The sequence below is a fragment of the Cornus florida genome, unplaced genomic scaffold (genome assembly GCF_030987335.1).
Source record: "Cornus florida cultivar Cherokee Brave unplaced genomic scaffold, ASM3098733v1 CherokeeBrave_3.0.0_Hap2_Chr10, whole genome shotgun sequence".
Taxonomy (NCBI): Eukaryota; Viridiplantae; Streptophyta; class Magnoliopsida; order Cornales; family Cornaceae; genus Cornus; species Cornus florida.
In genome coordinates, this window is record NW_026775580.1 from 66,031,509 (window position 1) to 66,052,258 (window position 20,750).

General features: G+C 32.8%; 1 protein-coding gene across 2 annotated transcripts; it reads right to left on the bottom strand.

Annotated features, from left to right (window-relative positions):
- Positions 1 to 1,824: 1,824 nt before the first annotated feature.
- LOC132276273 (uncharacterized) lies at positions 1,825 to 9,648 on the bottom strand. Of its 2 annotated transcripts, XM_059777627.1 has the most exons (8): positions 9,195 to 9,328; positions 8,156 to 8,291; positions 6,034 to 6,091; positions 5,533 to 5,613; positions 5,334 to 5,369; positions 4,859 to 5,098; positions 4,636 to 4,777; positions 1,825 to 2,816 (listed from the first exon to the last, which is right to left on the bottom strand). In XM_059777627.1, exons 2-8 carry the CDS (start codon positions 8,182 to 8,184, stop codon positions 2,323 to 2,325), a joined length of 1,080 nt encoding a protein of 359 aa, XP_059633610.1. In that variant the 5' UTR covers positions 8,185 to 8,291; positions 9,195 to 9,328; the 3' UTR covers positions 1,825 to 2,322. The 2 variants fall into 2 exon arrangements, with proteins under 2 accessions (XP_059633610.1, XP_059633609.1); XM_059777626.1 differs by lacking the exon at positions 8,156 to 8,291 and having other exon boundaries at positions 9,195 to 9,648.
- Positions 9,649 to 20,750: the final 11,102 nt, after the last annotated feature.

Sequence of the window (20,750 nt, forward strand, 5' to 3'; positions counted from 1 at the left end):
ATGATAATGTATGATATTTTTGTACCACCAAAATATACATATATTTTTTTCTATCAGTCATCAATTTAGCTAAACAAAATATCACCCATCATCCATCATCCATCATCCATCATCCATGATTCATCGTTAATTAATTAGTATATATTAAAATCTCACTATTGTCACACTAAAATTATTACAAAGGTAGGATGACAATTTCCACTCACTAGTGGGTTTTGTCCCGTTCAGCCTCGCTCCTAAAAGGCAGCCCCAAATGAGTTGGACAAGTACGATAAAATAATTAAAAATTTAAAGTGGATTGGGGGAGGGGACAAAGTTAGTGATATACCTGTCCTGCCCCCCCCCCCCCCACCCCCACCCCAATTATATATGAATCTTTACCAATTATATATATATATATTTATATAATATATATTGAATATTTTTAAAACTTTGTTTTTTTGTTATAATATTTTGTTAATATATTAATATTCACCACTAAATAATTTAAACGTTGAAGTAGTTTATTTATCAGCCCAATTTCAACACATTGAACTATTTTTTTTTTTATACTAAATAATAAAAATGACATAACCTGTCTTGCCTCCACAATTAAACGGAGTGTCCGGAATCGAATCAGTACTTCATCTGTTGAAATAAGAGTGAATATGGTATACTAATCACAAATTCGTCCCGAAACAAAGGAAAAATTGATAGAATTTAACTAAACCCGCTCCAACCACTTGCCATTCAAAGGTAAAATCTATTTAAAAAGGTCAATCTCTTGATAAATGGAATATTCTGTTTCCTTTTTATCTGTTTAATATGAAATATGAAAATTATAAGGGGATAGGACGGAAGAGGTATTGGGGCTATCCTTGGATTGATTTCAACTCAGATCCGGTTCAGTATGAAGGTATCAATTTTCATAAACAACTTTAAAATTCAAACACACCATCAAAGACAATAAATAACTTTTCTGGTATGATTTGTTTTATTCCCTTGATTAAATAGGAAAATAATAAGACAAAAAGTATATTACATGTTTTGACTTCTACATTAAATTAATAACACATAATCAAAAGAATAATTTTCTTATATATATATATATAGAGAGAGAGAGAGAGAGAGAGGAAAGTCCATTGCTCTTCCCTTCCACCAACACCATAGAGGAAGGAATTCGGTGGATCAAAAAGAAAGAAAGAAAAAGACTTCCCAATTCTCACACCCCTTCATTGTCCTTCCATTTTCTTCTCTACCAAAAACATTGGAAAGGGTTTTCATTCCTCTCCCTTGATTTTCTCCTCTTCATTCCATGATGAAAATCTTTCTAGTTTGTTATAATAATGACGAAAAAGAAAGGAAATACATGATATGCATATCAATTGCCATTTTTTTTTTTTTTTGTTTAATCATTTTGAAAAATTATGTAGCTTTTATGATCCATGGAAAGAAGAGTAGAGGGATAAATGACAGAACGAGTCATCCTTAAGAGATGAAACGTGTCACCTTTCATCATTTGGTCGAAAGGGGTGTCACCTTTCATCATTTGGTCGAAAGGGATGTAAGAATAGATTTTACATTTTCGTTATATAAACTAATAAAAATGATAACAGATGATTTTGTAAATAATTAAAGGTTAAAAATAGTATTACATGTTCTTGGGGCAGTTTTTCTCTCTCCCCTCTCCTCCCAATTTTGGAGGGATAAAAAACATGAGGCAGGGGGGTTGAAGTGATCCTCACTTCCTCCCTCTCTTCTCTTCCATCAAACTGAAGGATGGTTCCAACTTCCAACCAAACAAGGTATTAATCTAATTTAAGCATGAAAATAAATAAATATATATAATAAAATAAAAATAACCACCACCATGAAAACCATTTTTCAATTTTCCTCGACCCTTAATGCTTGATGGTTATAAAGGAGAATAACATTATAAACAACAACATTACAGAGAGTGATTCAAAAACTCGGAACTAAAATAAGCTTGAACTAACGTCATAGAACGCATACCAAATTCAGCATTTCGAAGATATCAACTCACAAATTCCTCTTATTTCTAATACAGTGAACTCCATTCTTCCTCAGTATCCATATTTATCTGTAAATTAGCTGTACATTTTGTCAGAAGAAAGGCCATTTGTTCAAACCATGGCAATATCCTCGTCGCCCGAACAGAAACAGCAAAGTGAAAGTTTCGCATTCTTTCTTGTATTTCATCATGCTGCCACCAAATGCAATTGCTTACAAGATTGTGAACCATTCAAACAAAATTCTGGGGACCCAACACGGACTTCCACATGCAGCGACAACTTCTGCTGCAACTTAAATCAGATGGAGATATTATAATCTGGAACGACGAATGCATTTCATAGGATTGAAAGCTGAATGCTTTCGCGTAGAAGCAAATTGTGGTCCATTCAAGGAGTGTGATGATCTTATATCCCACCCTTCAACATTCTTGGGAACACATACATCGAAAAGGATTTGGCCAAGAACACCATGAGCATTGATGCTTGGTGGGGTGGACAGATGAATAAAGCCTTCTTTACGTTCATCAGGCACAGACCCAACATCTCTACCCTCATGATACTCAACTGAACTGGGAACGAGGAAGCGGTCGTTCAGCTCGAGGGAAACTCTTTGAAAGCTCTGATTTGAGCTTGCTGCTACTTTCTTTAAGTGGCAAAATGGCACAGAGATCTCATGTTGTGTCCCCTCCAAGCCTATTTTCTCTCCTTCAAGTTGTCGAATTCTATGGGAATAAATTGTAGCAGCCTTTCCAAGTAGCTTGGTCACGGCAATCTTGTATTCAACTGGATAATGCCGATAATGACCTGACAGCATTGAAGCGCGTCAAGAGGATAAATATCACAATGATTTGTATAAAAAGAAAGAAAAAGAAAAGGAAAAGGAAAATCTAAAAAATGGGCTAACTCTGGTGCAAAGGAATATTAATCTTGCAAAGCCAACATTCCTTGTGGAGTTTCCATCATATAGAAAAAAGCAACTTCTTGCTAATACGGGAGATTAGGATGCATTTTTTCGCAGGCAGAATGGAAGTACATTTTACACACCATTTCTTTTTTCTTTTTCTTTATAAAAGAAAAAAAAAAGTTTCTTTATATACCTCCTCTCAACATATAATATATTCTACAAAAATTCTTTATATAATGTGTCAAATAGTGCAATGCAGAAGGCAAGCAAATTGGACACAAACATTTTCAAAGTTCTCAAACTCAACTCAATAAAGCCTTGTCACATCTATTAGAAAATTGACAATGAATCATGTTTTGTCATTTTCTTTCTTTACTATTTCAAAGCATATTATTTTTTAATATTCCCAGTCCCCTGATATTACTGTGTAGATCGCGTCACTCTTCCTCTTTAGAATAGTTACTAGTGCTTGCTGCATATGGTCAAACTATTACAAAAATGCAATCGTGCTTCTATTTCAAACCCAGCCCATTTTAAAACACATTGTTTCTTAACCGCCAAACAATACGTACCATAAAGCACAATCAGCCTAATAATTGTTTTAGAGTATTTACCCTTTAATTTTAAAGGTATACAAACAAATATGCTAGAAGCACTCTAGCATTTAACTCCACTAACGAATTATGCAAGTAACATCATCTCTTATCTCTCTCTCTCTCTCTAACTATCTAGTATGGGAAACAAAACTACTCACTTTTTTATATCTATTGACCCCAATTTTCTTTATATCCCCACATGTATTCCTAATTTTTCTTTTTTTGGAAATAATATTCTATATTTTTCTGAAGTTAAATTCCATATAATTAGTTTTAATCATGCTTATCACTTCTTAAGTTTCACCAATCAAAACAAATCATTAGCAAATAGTATATACTGTGAATTTTCGTTTTGAATTTGTTTTGTCAATTCATCACTGGGTGAAAATGCAGACTTGTTGCCAATCCTTAATGTAAACCTACATAATTGATACTTTACAAGTTTCTCCTTAATTTTTCTTAGTATAGTCACAGATCCATCATATATATACTTTATCGTGCCAATAATTATAGCTATTATAGGTAATCTACAGATCTATAAGAACATTCATCTTTCGATTTGTCTACTTGTCAAGTAAATATCCACTGACATTCCCAATATAAATTCAACTTGATTCCCCAACACCATTGTCTTGTGTCTTAGTCCTTGTTCAACCATTCTCACCCCAAAGTTATAAAAATATTAATTTATTAATTTGATACTGCCATAATTTGTACAACTGTGAAAATCCCCCTTATTTATATATAGGTACTAAATTACTATCAGTAAAAATTATGCATAAATATTGACTACCACCAGTATCACAACTTTCAAACAAGATCCAATGCCGTCAACATATAATTATTTTTCTTTTCCAATTTCTTCTTATTTTTATTTTTCCTCCTTGTTTTTTATTCTGTCACCTTTTCAGCAAAATCAACATGATCTGGGGGGTAAGAATAGCAGAGGTAACTGTCATACTCTTTTCTTTTTCTTTCCTCTTTTTTTTTTTATTTTTTTTTATTTTTTATCTTGCAAGATCTTTTAGTACAACATCAAGACGTAAAATTATGTCTGGAATCAATCATAAAGTGTAATGAGGCAATGAATTCACAAAACAATTATCCAGGTTTAGGAGCTGACCTACGTGAGGAGAGCTATTCCATTTTACCAGTTTGACTTCACCCCCAAGGTTTTGTAGGCGTTCAGCAAAATTGCAGATAATTTGATAGGGAGCAAGATCATCATCTTCAGAGCACAAAATGAGATATGGAGCCCCCATGCTCTGTATAAGAATTTTGATGAATAGGCAGAGCAGCAAAGGAAATCAACAAATTTAAATGGTTGTGTATCTTAAAATACTTACTACAGAGGAATACAGAGTCTGCCAATACTCGGCACGCTGGGACTCAAATTTACTAAGGAAGAGGGCATCCAGACTGGAAGCAATGCCGTTTGCGATCCAGGAAGCTATTCTTGGAGGACGAGACATATTGAGAACAGTTGGGTGAAGAATGAATCGAGTACCCAAATCACTGGTAAAATCCACGGGACTTGAATCGTAAATGTGGCCAGAAACACAATCTCTAACCAGGCGGTACTCATCCTTCACAAGAAACAAACAATAAGATGAGCAGACCATGTAATGAAGTTATCTAAATATCTAAGTCATACACGAAGCAAACAACGGCTTAAATCTCATATGAAATGCAAAAACAAGAAATTTAACCTTGATGCAATAATAGAAGTAAACAAGCCATGGAATAGAGTAATAAAATCTGGAACATGAGGAAAAACAAAAAAACAAACAAACAAACCGAAAAAGGAAAAATCAAGAATACCAGATTGACTTGTGCTTCACACTTTCCATCAATTATCTGAAATAAATAGAGAAAAATTAAGTTATACCTCCATAGCTTATGCAATCATACAAACAATCAAGAACTGGAATGCTACAATCAATGCAGAGACAACCAAGACAAGAAGTAAACATACTTCATCATTTGTGTTATCGTTTAATCATCCGAGACTGAAATTTACCTGAAGAACCTTGTACATGCATGCTTTCGGACCACCAGAGAAAGATGCAAAGACAACAGGGCATGGCCTAATTTTTAGCTCCTTCATATACAAAATCAAAATGAAGCAATCATTAGTTAACTTTAAAGTGATATAACTTTCAACAAAACTAAGCTTGATGTCCCGAGTTTCAGCTGATCAAAAAGAAAAATAATAGTAAGTTAAAGCACAGAAGAAAAAAAATGCAAAGTGAGAGCCAGACGATATAGAAAGCAAGAATGCAAGCTTATACTAATTTTCAACTCTCAATTTTTGTTTGCCTTTTTCAAAGTCTCTCAATCAAGTCTCAAAGTGTTCAACACCAATCGGGCCTAGCTGAGATTGTAGCACTTATAGACTTTGATTCAGAATATCAATTGAGTGACAATATAAAAGAGCAATCCACTTGTAATTGGTGATCCTTCATAGAACTTAGTCCCACAAAACAATAATAACAACCAGACGATGTTATATGGCACTGACCTCGACGAGCTCGTTGAGAATTTCAAATGCCAATGATGTGGCCTGATCAGGGAAGAATCTGCAAAAAGTTAATGATTTCATGAAGTTCAAATTAAATTAAACAACACTTATCAAAAAAAATAAATAAATAAACAACATAAAATTTAATTTTAAAATGTAAACTGTTTTATTAATTCCACAGGCAGTAAGCAAAAATGTCAATAGATCTAGAAATCTTTTAACAATCTCTTAATCAAACAATCCTTTAATTGAACAAATATAAATTGCAGTACTTGTCTCGTTAATGTAGAAATACCATATGTGCAGTTGATAATTAAGCTTTAGAAATAATTCGAAGATTGGCTGATCCAGCAAGAAAAACTATTACCGATTTAACTATACCAGCCATAAACAAGTACCAGTTTTTTGGAATTTTCTTTTCAATTTGAATGATTTTGAAAAAAATTACTAGCCAGGTTCTCGTGTTTTTCTTCTTTCTTTATTATTATTACATCTTTTTAAGAAAGGAAATTTGTCAAACATTTCAATTTCATTTTGTAAAACATTTTCAATGCTAACTGTCTTCTATTGTTCCATAATTTATAAGAAGTTAAATCAACTACAAGCTACTAAAATGAATGACCTTGAATAGCACAAAGGTTAACTGATGAACTTTGCAATTTGCCAATCTAGTTTGGTGACATTGTATAGTAGTGGCATATTGTTAGCATGGTTTGAAGGCGCAGATGGTAACACAGTGTAACGTGCTCAGGACCGTATTGGGCATAAGGCGCATAAAGTAATGGAATTGGTTATAGCAGTCATGAAATTTGCTCGAACTTGCACATCATCAGATGTGCTGACTTGGTAGATTCACTACGACTCGGCTGAGTCTCCGATTCTCACCAATATTTTGGTTTGTATCAGACTCGGCCTTGGTTGAGTCTGTTGCGACTCAGCCGGTTCACAGAGACTTGGCCAACACAGAGAACTATGATTGCTAGATTAAATTCCATTCATATGCAATGTTGAAGCACTGGTGACAGTTGGTTTATACTCTTACAATATGCAAGTCTAAGCATGTCTCGCAAAAAACCACACTTGTGTATGGTTCCCAAATTTGTCTATGATGTGTTACAGAACCAATCAATATAATAAGCATGAGTCACTCAGCTAGTGATACAGCCAACATAAGACGATAAAATTTCATAAATACAAAAGCTGGCTTCCAAACATACTCCTACTTTGCTATCACATTTCATTTCCTTTGGGAACAAAAAATGACAATTAAAAAGAAATATAGAATAAACCTAACTACAATCCGAGCTAAAAGGTTCGCAAAACATCTAAAATATTGGGCAGATTAAAACTTCAGAAAACTATGTAAATCCACTAAAGCATTGATTTCAACCCGTGTTCTTTTTGAAGTTACTTAATATTGAATATTCGTCGGTAAGGACAATCTTCTTCTTCCTTCTTCTTCCTTCTTCTTTTATTTATTTATTTATTTATTTTTTATCTAATATCTCTGAGTGTGGCAAAGCCCAACTTCAATTTATCAAAATCTAAAGCTCAATCCAGAGTTCCTCAGAAGGACAAGTTCAATTCACTAACTTCAAAGCAGATGATCTCACACAGCTGTTGCTCCCTTTGGGCCACACACTAAACTGCTAAAGTAAAACGTAGCACAAAAAACCATGAACTTATGACACCCCACCAGCACACCATCACAGATTTTCTGATCTCACACAACTTAAACTTAAATTCTGTTTCATCTGCAAAATTAGACATATGTTTTATAACTGTACAACACCCTCATCAGCATATCAATTGCATCTATTAGCATGTCACAGCTCTTCCATTTTACCATGCAATAAGTTACATATATACAATACATATATACAGCATCCTCATCGGCATTTTTTTTTTTGCAGCTAATTTAGACATAAAACTTCATGATTACATTGTACTAAACTTCTATGGGAAGATCTCAGAGTTATACAATACATCAGTTATGGTTTCTACACACCTGGCATCAAAATTGGTGGATTCTCATGGCGTATATGAGTATATTAGAACACTCTTCATTGGAGATACACCTATCTTTATATCAAAAGAACACCTGACACAACACTCTACATACCTGATATCACATATTTGAATTAGGTGCATCAGTTATGCTTTCTACATAATTGGTGGATTCTCATGGCGTATATGAGAACATTAGAACACTCTTCTTTGGAGATAAACGCTCAACTATCTTAATATCAAATGAACACCTGACACAACAGATAAACAGAGATAACTGTACAACTTTCACTGTTATAATTTACTTGAGAGTACCTGTTCTTTTAAGATTAAATACTACAATATAGCAAGACTTATCAAAAAAAAAAATACTACAATATAGCAAGAAACACATCTGTCTAAGATATTTGCTTCTCTTGAACATCTTCCCAACCTTTTGAACCTACATTGGAGGATTCAAGCTCACTTCAGACACTGGCACCTGTGTCAATGATTTTAGCAAGTCCATAAAGAAAGACATGCATAATTGCATTTATCCAAAAAAAGATATCTTTTTTTTCAACAAGGAATTCCCAGGAACAAGATATTATTTCAATGGTAACCCTCGTCAACTCCATTTCATAAGCTATACAACCCAACTACTAAATACAGATTAAGGTTTCTCAGTGTCATCTAATTTACTACAAGGTATTAAACTAGGCAATCCACCTTTAGGCTTTAACAAAGTCAATTCATATTCCTCCTTTGTAATCTCCATCAAGAAATTTTATGAATCTCCACCACCCCTGCTCACCCAATTTGTGGACTGAGATTCAAAGATACCAAGGCATCCAATAGACCCACTATAAACCTTTATACTTACAAGTTATATAGTAACTACATACAAGGTAGCACAGATTCCACAGACCAACAATTGACCCCTTAATCCTCAAGAAAATTCCATCCAAATTCATATTCTACGGTACACAAGCACAAAGACATATCCAAAAATATATAAAAACTCAAAAACCCACAAAATAAAGAAGCCAATTTTTTGCTCATTCAGTCAAAATCAATCAAACCCATAAACAAGAACAACAGATTACTGGTCAAAACAATACACGAAGGAAGGAATCGGAATCTAGAAGTACCGAATTGAGTGAAATTGAACTTACTGATTGAGAAATTGGGAATGACAGACGAGAGAATTCCAACCGAGAGAGGAGTAGAGCTCAACGTAGTTCTTCAAGTGCCTCTCCTGGCTCGACATCCACGCGAACACCACCACAATCCCTTCGACTTTCCCGCCTTCTTTTCTTCCCCAGTAGTACCTTCCCCCAAATCCCCACATCTTCACCCTTCACTTCTATATTTTCCCAGAAAATAAAAAACCAACTTTCCAGGAAAAAATTTCACCGATTTTCCAAATCCAAGCTCGGAGACTACCACCCTTTTCACCAAACTTTCTCTAGTTTTCAGAAATTGAAAGGGATTGTATAATTTGTATGCAAATGAAGGTATGATGATGATCTTTGAATTTTTCTTTGTTGTCCCAATTGTCTTACAATTATTTGCAGCTTTTTATATGATGATGATCAATTGGACAATGGGTTGGGTCTGTATCTGCTCCATACCCGTTGGGACCTTTTTTGCTTTTGTGCAATCATTGAACCTCCGGTCCCAATCGAACCAAGAAATGCGTGCCACATCATGTATGGGGCGATAGGTGGATTTTTATGTTTTCGATTGAATTACCAATAATACCCCCATATTTTATATTTGAGGTCCATTGGGTGACGTGGCATATTTGGATTTGACATGGTAGTAGTTGAAGATCTACATTGTTTCGCAGAGAAGCTAAACTGCAAAAAGAAGCAAGTGGTAAGGTGACGATGATGATAAGACAAGGGTTAGGATCATCCTAATTTTTTACTTGAGGATATTGGCAATTCTCACATGTTTTGGTAGGGTCACTATTTTGCGGAAAAATAAATAAATAAATAATGGTAGGTGAAAGTAATAGAAAAAATGAAATAATTTTTACTAAATGTATTTGATTATAATGAAAATATTATTATTTAACTAAATTGTTCTTATTTATTTCAAATGAACTATCGAGACTATATAGAATTGTAACCGACTAATTTTTTTTTTTTAATAGAGGCAATGCGAAAATTTTAATTAAATAATTTTTTTGAAATTTAAAGAGATTCTTTTAGCTTTTGTTTATTAAAAATAAAGGTAATGGAAATCTAATTAAATAAATTTAAAAAATTATGCATAAAAATATTTTATATTAAATAGATATTAAAAATGAGAGGGTTATAAGATCAATTGTAACGTGTATTTAAATTACTTTTATAATAATAATCATGTAATAATTATGCTAGGTGAATGAATCACACATTAATGTTATACAATATTATTATTAGTGTATGTCTAATATAGTAAATTAATAATAAAAAATATTTTAAACAATATTATTACCAAATAAATTTAAACCACGCAAATATAAAAAGTATTTCATAAAATATATTATCAAATATATAAATATTTTTTATTAACAATAATTTTATGTGAGCTCTATTATAAAATTTTATTGTCGGATTGACTTTCTTATTGTCGCATCACATTCCCTTATATGGGAAGGTGCATCAAATGTCGTGTCTATTATTACACTGGCATAAATAAAACCTTATCGTTATTGGCTTTCATGTCTATCCTTTACATCGTATAAAATGCGTAACGCAACTAATCGAAACCGCCTATTTGAGTTTTTTTGTTCAACGTCTGGAATTGGTAAACAAAATTTACTAGGATATATATATATATTTCGTTTTCTTGTTGATTTTATATAGATAAAAATAATAATAATAAAAAATAAAAATAAAAAATAAAGTGGCGAAACCATTGAAAGTGAAAATTTCAACCTCACGAGGTCTGCCGTCTGACCTATAGACGAGAATCGCAGCAAGTTGTTGATAGTAATAATTTTATAATATTAATAATGATAATAATAATTTTATAATATTTATGATTTTTATTAAATAATAATAACACTTGTATCTCTATTACACAATATCATTTACTCTAACCATTTGCAAATCTTCATCTGCTCCTGCAACCATTCTTTGATTTATGTAATCAGGGGCAGAGTCAGAAATAAAAATTTTGGGGCCAAATTATTAAACATTTTTTTAATAGCACATTTAGAAATGATATAAATAAAGTACTAATAAATTTTGGCAATGGTTACCATAATAATTTTTCTTGCAAACTAAATATGTAAACATAAATAAGATTTTTTTTTAAAATCCCATATTTGAGTATCAAAGAAGTAACATTGTGTAAAATGATACCAATAGTTAGGTCTAACTTTAATCCCCTCCAAGCATTCTTGTAAAAATGACTGAATACGGATAATCATGCTTGTTTAATTACAAGCACGTATTTATAGTGGATTAAGTGGGGGTATCTGACTGAAATTTTTTATTTTTGCATTTTACATCTCTAAATTTATACTTTTTTGTATTTATAAATTTTGAAATTACCCCCCGAATTAAAAATAAATAAATTAAAATTAAAATTAAAAAAAAAAAAAAAAAAACTCTACAAGATCCTAACATTGATCCCAAAAACTTTCAAAGCTTGAAAATTGTAGAGTCAATAAAATCTGAAATTAAAATAAAAATTTTACACTCTTTGTGCTTATATTTTTCAAAACGTGCTATACATCTGGGAGACATCCCAACCCTGTTGACCACTTTTCCGACAGACGATATGTGACGTGGCATATGAACCATTGCTTGGATAAACTCACTTGCCAAAGCAACACTTTCTTTTAAAATTTTCTTTCCCCACTTTGTACTGTGTTAAATTTACATTTTATTACCCACTGCATATTAGAGCATCATCATGTGATCAATGAAACTTTGAAATTTGAAAACATAACCCATCCGAGTTAAACTATTAGCATATGGTTTGGTTTCGTGTGGTTAGGAAAATTGCTAGCAAATCAAGATAGGGATACACACAATTCGATTCAGTACGGTTTCAAACTAAATTGAAACTGAACCGATTCAAACAGTTCTTACAAAATTAGAACCAGAACCGGAATTGTTGATGTTAGGAATCAAACTAAACCGAATCATGAATCGAATTGAAAAGACCGGTTCGGTTCAATTCCAAACCATATTTTTTTTTATAATTTATTTATTACATTTCAAAAAAAAAAAAAAAAAAAAAACTCAATAACTTACAACCAATCACGTGAATTTGGCTTATCAAAGTAAACACAAATTTATACAACAAATTAATGGATAAATAATAAAACTCTCAACCAAAAAAATAAAATATATTTGTAATTTAAAAGCAACTAAACTATTATCCTGTTTTTGTAAAACAAATATGAAATTTAGAAGTATGAGCTTATTAGTACTTATTTGAGATTAAATTGTATTTAATCGAGTTGGAAATAGATAATAATAGTAATATTTTATGTGTGTCAAGTTTACTAATAGCAGCCAATTGGAAATAATAATAATATTATTATTATTGGTACAGCACAGTACGTGGGTGTTAGTGTGTGTGATACTCTGAAGTGTTGGGTTTGGTAAGTTTAAATTGAAGTGGGTGCATGTGGTAATTGAATGTATATAATGACTAATGCATAAAGAAGTCTCATATCTATATTATATGTCACGTATTAAAGCTTTCCTGGAAGTTTTTACCTACTGCCTTAGTGTCACTATAACAGTTATACTTTTCACCAACACTTAAAAACGTCAATGAGAGTCTAAAAAAACATTGATAGACCGCTGGTAATTTTAGCGTCAATAGATCTTTACCAGCGCTTTTTAAAAAGCGCTCCTTAAAAAAATCTATTAAAGGCCCTTTACCAATGCTCCTTAAGAAGTGCTGGTAAAGGCCTTTTACCAGAAGCAGAAGCACTGGCATGAAGTCAATACCAGCGCTCACTAAGAAGCGTTAGTATTAAGTCATTACCGGCACTCGTTAAAGAACGCTGGTGTACCCAGTTTTAGTTTTTATTTTTATTTTTATTTTTTATTTTATTTCCCCTTTATTGATGTTTTGTAAAAGTAGATTTGTTTACATAACACAAGTTAAAGCTGCTAAATGTCATTCAATATAACACAAGTTGCCAATATAAAAATACCATCCAAATTGTTTACATAATACAACCACAAGTTGCTGCCAATATGAAAAATACCATCCAAAATTGTTTACTAATAGATAAGTAAATGTCAACCAAAAGATGTCAACCAAAAAGCCAAAATGTCTACTAATACAACCACAAGTTAACGTGCTAATATGAAAATACCATCCAAATTGTCTAGATAAAGCTACTAAATTTCGCACAAAAAGAATTAATAATTTTTGACAAATATAGTAGAAGTTTTTCAAAAAGAACCCATCCAAGGCGAAGGAAATTCAGAAAGCACAACCATGACCCCATCTTCAGCTTCAACTTCAACTTCAACTTCAACTTCAACTTCAACAACTCCTCTTGTTCATTTGATTTGAATTACCCTACATTTTTTATAAATTCATTTAGCGCACATTATAATAAATGGAAATTTAACATATAAGAGAAATTAAAGTTCATAACCTGAACTGAATTGGCATGACTAGAAAATGAATTTGGGGATACTCTAGGAGCATTTAAAGAATCAGAACCCTTCAAAATAACAAAACAAATACTTGAAATCTTAGCATAAGTAAACGTACATTCAGTAAAGAGTAAAACTAATAATAAATATACCTGTCCACTATAATTTTTTTGTTGCGTCTGCATTAGCATAACCATCTGTTTTTGTAAATTTTCCAATTTGTCGTCATAGTTAGCTTGCCATTTTGAAATGGTATCCTGCAACTCTACACGTACAGCACGTGCCTCCTCATCAAATTTTTTGGCAGTATTAATCAGTTCAGCTTTACTAGGAGAGGCCTCCAAACATCGCTTGGTGTAGGCCCCAAGCCAAGCATCCGCACACGACTAGTTCTCTCTTGTCCCCTCACAACAGAGTACAAATCATCGGAACTGCCAATAGGCGAGTCAGAGTAACTTTTTTAAAGATTTTTTATGCTTTCTTGCAAAAAATAATAATAATAATAATGAATGTATAGAAAATAAATTAAATAGAATGCTTCATGTCCAACATTTCTAATTGTAAAATAAATTAACTATATCAGCTAGAAAATACAAACTGAACTTTTGAAATAGGTTAGAATCTTAACATGAGATAGTTTTTGGTGGATGGAAATAGATGAGACAAGAGTAACAATAGTAGTTATAGGCTTACAGCCAAGATATAAATGCATGCGGTCAATGCTATGTACCAAACCGATCCAATATAATTAAAGACCTTGGTCTAGCAAGTCTGAGAACTAGAAGATCCACATATATAAACTATATACTATACAGATTGTGTGTGTGAAAGAGAGAGAGTCTTCAGCGAATATAATTTCTTTTGTATGGTTAGTTGGCTTTGGTGTGTTTTTTAATTTCAAATAGAATTAAAGACACAACGTGATGAGAATGAGCTGCGACGACGCTTGCTCCTACACCTGCTTCTCTCATTCTCTCTCATCAAAGTCATGTGTGTTTGCATGCGCAACTGCAAGAGAGAGAGATTATATATATATATATAACTTGTTATATATAATTGACAAATGTTACACTATTGATATTAATTAAATGGTTAAATGCAATTTCAATTCTACACAGTGTCTCTCACAAAAGAATAGGTATCTTCTACTTTTAATGATCAGTCCTTTAATAAGAATCAGCCCATTGTATATACGCATACAAAGCTTACATTTCAACGGAAAAAAAAAAAAAAAAAAAAAAAAAAAAAAAACCCCCCACTATATATATATATACAATTTGGTGTTAAATCCATACTAAAATAAAATGATCAAATTTTGATGTGTTGTAAAAGACTCCAAAGCAATATTTATCATATATAAGTTATAACATAATGGAATTACCGAATAAAAAATAAAAAAAATAAAAAAGGTCATAAAATAATGGAAATGTAATAATTTTCTGATATAAATTACAAATTGTTCTTCTTTTCCCAAACATTGTGTTTGGAATTTCATCTATCTTCACAAACGTCAACTTTTTCCCTAAGAGACTGTCTCCTATTAATTAAGGGTTCCGAGCAATTAACGCAATGCAAAATAAGTAGTAGAGACAATATATATATATATATATATATATATATATATATATATATATATATATATATGTATGTATGTATGTATGTATATTTTAGTGTTATGTTACGAAGGACAAATTGAAAATTTTGAAGAAGAAATTAAATAAAAATTTAAAGTGTTCATAAAATCAAAATAACCTTTGCCACGATAAAATCTGAAAAATTTAGTAAACTAGTAGAAAATGGTAATATATTCAACAAAATCAAAATAAGTAAGAAAAACTAGCTTACTACTAGTAATATATGGTAGTAAAATTTAAAGCATCAATAAGGTACACTATAATATATTCAAAGTTTTAAATTTATAATAAATTTCTGTAAATTTTGATTACAGAAAATTTAATACCACATTCGTCTCTACCTTGTCATGATCACTGGTCTTTCAATAGACCAATTCTCTTCACAATCAAATTGCTCCATATTGAACAGCATTCACGACTAAGGATTTGATTGAAATACTGAAGTTGTTTAAAAAAACGTAAATGTCCAGATTTTTTCCATTTTAACATTACATAAAAAGTCTTTGTATACATCACAAAATCGGCCTAATTTGCCTCATCTAAGATTATTCATATCTAAAGCCAAATTTCCTCGAACCTATAGGGATCTAGGAAGACCAGGTGAAAACTAAAAATGGATAAACAGGGTGGAGGAGCAAGGACAATTTTTTCCCTTAAAAAAAGGGGAGTTTTTTTCCCAGTAAATAGAAAGAAAAAAAAAATTGCATTACCTACTTTTAGCATTCCTATATAAGAACCATTGAAATAATATTTTATGGGATTTAATTGGGTCAAATTTTGATTTCATCATAAAAAAAAAAAGTCAAAACTTCATATAGGAGACGCCACCATAATCACCCAGATTGATAGAAAGGAGATTACCGTGTCATCCCAAAATGCTTAACGTTAAAAAGCATTTTCGTAAAATAACCAAGTAGATACCATAAGTAAGAACATGTCCTTGGTCTAATTAACACAAGAAAGTTAATAAACTTAATTAGTAGCCAAACATCCACTCACTCTAAATCAAAAGAACATATATGCATGTTTGTGTACGTTTATGGTAGCGAAGATCATGATTTTCTATCATCTTTCGGTAAAATAATAAAATTGCATTCCACCAAAAATAGAAACCAAATTAACCTATGCACCAATCATCATTCTCACATCAGGTAACTTACATGTGAATTTCATTTGAATCAACCCAAAACGCAAGAAATCACTAGACGACCATATATGCACAATGCAAATCAACACAAACAACAAACAACGAATAGCAAATACTTCTCCTCCACAACACAAATGAATCAACAAGTAATCTCCACATACAGTGATCCCATACTCCCATGCTTTTCAACAAATGCAAGAAAGTAAATTGCCTCCACACGGACCGATGATTTAAAAATTGGTTATTTCAAGGCATGAGACCCCCTAATACACCGCAAAGAGTTTAAAAATTGGTCACTTCAAGACACGTGACCCCCTTTTTTGCAAATTGGAAGCATGAAAACTTACGATCATCTCTGAAGCATCAGCATCAGTAGCCTTGCCATCCTTATTTATATGTGTGCGAATAAATAAATCTGCACGAGAAAGCTGAATACCTTCTTTTTCCTCAATTTATAAAAGAAATATAGACATTGTGATATATATTATTTACCACTAACATTTATAATCATTCAAGGACATAAGAATTGACATAATTTATATTGCCAAAACTTCAACTAACCTCAGCAGAAACACGTGCAAAGCTTTTTGTCCCTGTAGTATGCAGCATTGTCTGCTTCCCACGACGTTCTTTGTTTTTTTCGCTCACCTCCTACAAAAAGTGAGAAAAAGTAAACATTCGTTGAGTAAAGAACACCTAAAATAATGACTGAAAGCAGGTAAATTATAAATTCAACTCATTGACTTTAAACAAAATTGGTAGATGGAAGATTACCTTTGCCATAGGTATACCCCAATACCTAACCAAGAATTCGCAATGCTCCTTCTCAACATCAGGTGATGGGTTTGCCAATCTTTATGCATCTGTATCCCGAACCGAGTAATATTCACTTTTTAGTTCACACTTGTAACCTCTCTATTTTGTTCCGATGGAGGATAATGTCCACTGTTTTGACATAATTCCCACATCATACTTTCCCTGAAAATATGATAATTGGTGCATGATAATCCATTTTTTCCATCAAAATTATTTTAAAGTCATTAAAGGGTTTTACCTTTACAATGGTCCACATATCCTCTTTAAGCCGTTTAGGCATCTCCCACCAAGTTCTGTAACACAAAGGAGCTAATCTACCACTCCAGGCAATTGTTCCTAAATAATTACTATATGTACCACTTCCATTTCCGATCGGCTATCCATACTTATTGACCCTAAACAAAAATTAACAATTGTAGATGTTTAGTACAAAAATAAAGGTAGAAATCATTTTTTCTCCTTCATATTGAATATAGTCTAATTATGTAAACTATATAAGATCTCTATATATATGTACCTTAATGGTATTAAGGATGTTGCATTTACGACATTATTGCATCGTGTAGAGCCCCGTCTCTTCTTCATTGGTGGTTGGTATGATTCCGTATTCTCAGTTTCATTCAAAGATTTTGAAGTTAAAGCTTCGATATGTTCTTCACTCACTTTTTCCACTTCACTAACCCTTCGTTTCATTGTGAAGAAAGTGGTATGTGACAGCTGCAAATTTATGTCTTGATGTTGATATTAGTGATGTGGTGTAAGGAATGCCTAAATATCCTATAAAACATAATAGTGTAGTTAGAAGAACTAATCAACCATGTTAACTATCTCAACTATCTAAGGGTGAAATATATATCTTGCTCCCATTCTAAAAACCATATATTAATCCCAAAAATAACAAGCTTTGCTTGTGAAACATAACATGATGATCTTATTATATAGTTGATTCCTACATTATACAGCACTAATTAAATCCCAGAATCTAAAAGAGAAATCAAAAGTTATAACATTTATTACTGCAAGATCCATAATAGAACCTCTCCCTGAAGAAGAAACAATCCAACTTGAGTTGAAGAAAAAGGTCACCTAGGACAGATTCATAAATGGATTCTAATATGCTAAAACTATGATAAAACAATTCACATATAAGAGAGACATAAGTGAATGGAACCAAATACTTTGAAAGGGAAAAAAAATGCCCTAAATGATCGAGCAAAGCCAGTAGTAAACACTTCAATTCAAAAAATCATGAAAAACTCCAATTTTAGAATTTAATTAAAAAGCTATTAACCCAGCAAAACTTCCTGAATAAGAAATATTCAATGTAAACTTTCAGCTGGATAATGTAAGAGAAACAACCACAACAACAGACAACAAAGGCACAACCTTAGTGACATGAAATGTCTAATATGCCCTAAGATATATTTTAATCCTCACCTAAAATGATCAAACTACCCTCTCATATCATCTCTCTCTGTTGTTTCTCTTTTAGTCCCTCTGAGTCATGGCGAAGAGGAACGGCCAGTAAGGCGGTGCAGAGAGCACGAACGGTGGAGAGCTTGGACGGTGAAGACGGGCTGGTTCGGGCAAGATGGTGCCGGCGATGCGCTATGGGGAGGACTCAACCGTGATGGTCTAGTTCGCAGCATGAGGGCAGCGACGGTGGGCTCAGCCATGGATGATAACGAAGGCGGCTTGCGGCTGTGGATTAGGCGACGGCCGTGGAGGAGTCGGTCATGAAGAAGAAGCTCGATTTTGATGGAGGTGGTTACGAGCTTGGTTTTATGGCAGTCGGCTCAGATGGTGGGGAAATGGGGATGGCAGGGATGACAAACTGGGCCATAGACGACGGGCTGGTTCGGCTTGGAACGGTGGTAGAACTGAATCGCCATGGATGACTCGCGGCGGTTGTGGCTGTAGATGAACTGCGGTAGTGCCCGGTGAGACAGATCCGGCTTTGGCGACTGTAACGTGTGTGATACCCCTCGATTCTAGAGCCACGAGTGATCAAGTCCGAGCACAGATCCGAGGGATACTAAACAATTAAAGTATATATACGAACACAGAATACAAAATAAGAAAATAAGAATAAAATAATAATACGCTGAAAGAACTCTAAATTAAAAATCCTCAAAAAGAAAATTAAATAATAAAATTCCCAACTTCCCAATATCTGTACAACTCGGGAATCCATCTAGTGGACCCCTATTCAATCCCAAACTGAAAAATAAAACAACTAAAATAAAAAATAAAAAAACAAAGCTAAACATGGAAAGCAGTCCTACATAGTCGGAGGAGTGAGTGTCTGTATCTACTCGGCACGATCAAGCTCTAAGCCTAAACTTGCAAACACCTGAAAAAAATAAGGGAATGGGTCAAGCCCACATGCAAGTCATATCCCACTACAATCTATATAGAAACCCGATACGCAGATACATCCTAGATAGCTCAACAATAACTATGTAGTCCGTACATATATATATCCACACTATGGGACTCTCACTGGACTATGAAGAAGGTCTCAATCTGAATAGAAGGCAACACCCAAAAAGCACTTGAGTGGGCATGAGTACCTAAGCCTAACAGGGTATACCTCAACCAACATAGACAACTACGTATCCTACTGCATATACGTTCCCTAACCATCGACTCTAAGACTCAAGCTCATATCGCGGTACCATAAAAATATATTTAAAGACCTATCCTATCCATCCATAAGAAATCTAGTTAGCCATTCAGCTTGTGCAGCTTATTTGACTTAACATAGATGACAAGTAATTTAGCTAGTCATTCAACTTATGCAGCTTCTTTAACTTAAATATAAGTAGGATTTTATCTTTATAATTCGTTTCCTTATTCCAGAATAGGTAGATTTTAGTATTTTGAAACTAAACTATCCCTGGTATGCTACCGTCCCATACCGGTGCATACAATTCATATAAGTAGGACTTAACTTTTATAGTTAATCCAACTTATTCCAGAATAGGTAGGACTTAGTATTTTGAATTAATCCATCCCAAAAATAGGTAAGTCTTAGTGTTTTGAACTAAGCCATCCCTGATAAGCCACCGTCCCATACCGGTGCATATACATACATATAAGTAGGACTTAACTTTTATAATTAATCCAACTTATTGTAGAATAGGTAAGACTTAGTATTTGAACTAATCCATACCTAGTATGCCACCGTCCCATACCAGTGCATATAATCCTCCAAGTAACATAATTGATAACACAAAAAATAGGTATTCATCAATCATTCTCCAAGATATGTATAAATAAAGTTAAATACATATATGATGATGTTAGGCATTCATTATAAGACCTAAAAATCATGTTCCAATCCTGTAAATTGCTAAGATACAACTAAGCAATTAAATCTTCCAAACAGTCCATGAATCGATACAATTTTATAACAAATTAAATATTAATTTAATCCAAACTAAGTATAGTTAATTTCAAGTAATTCCCTATACTTATAACTCTATTTAGATATAATTAAAC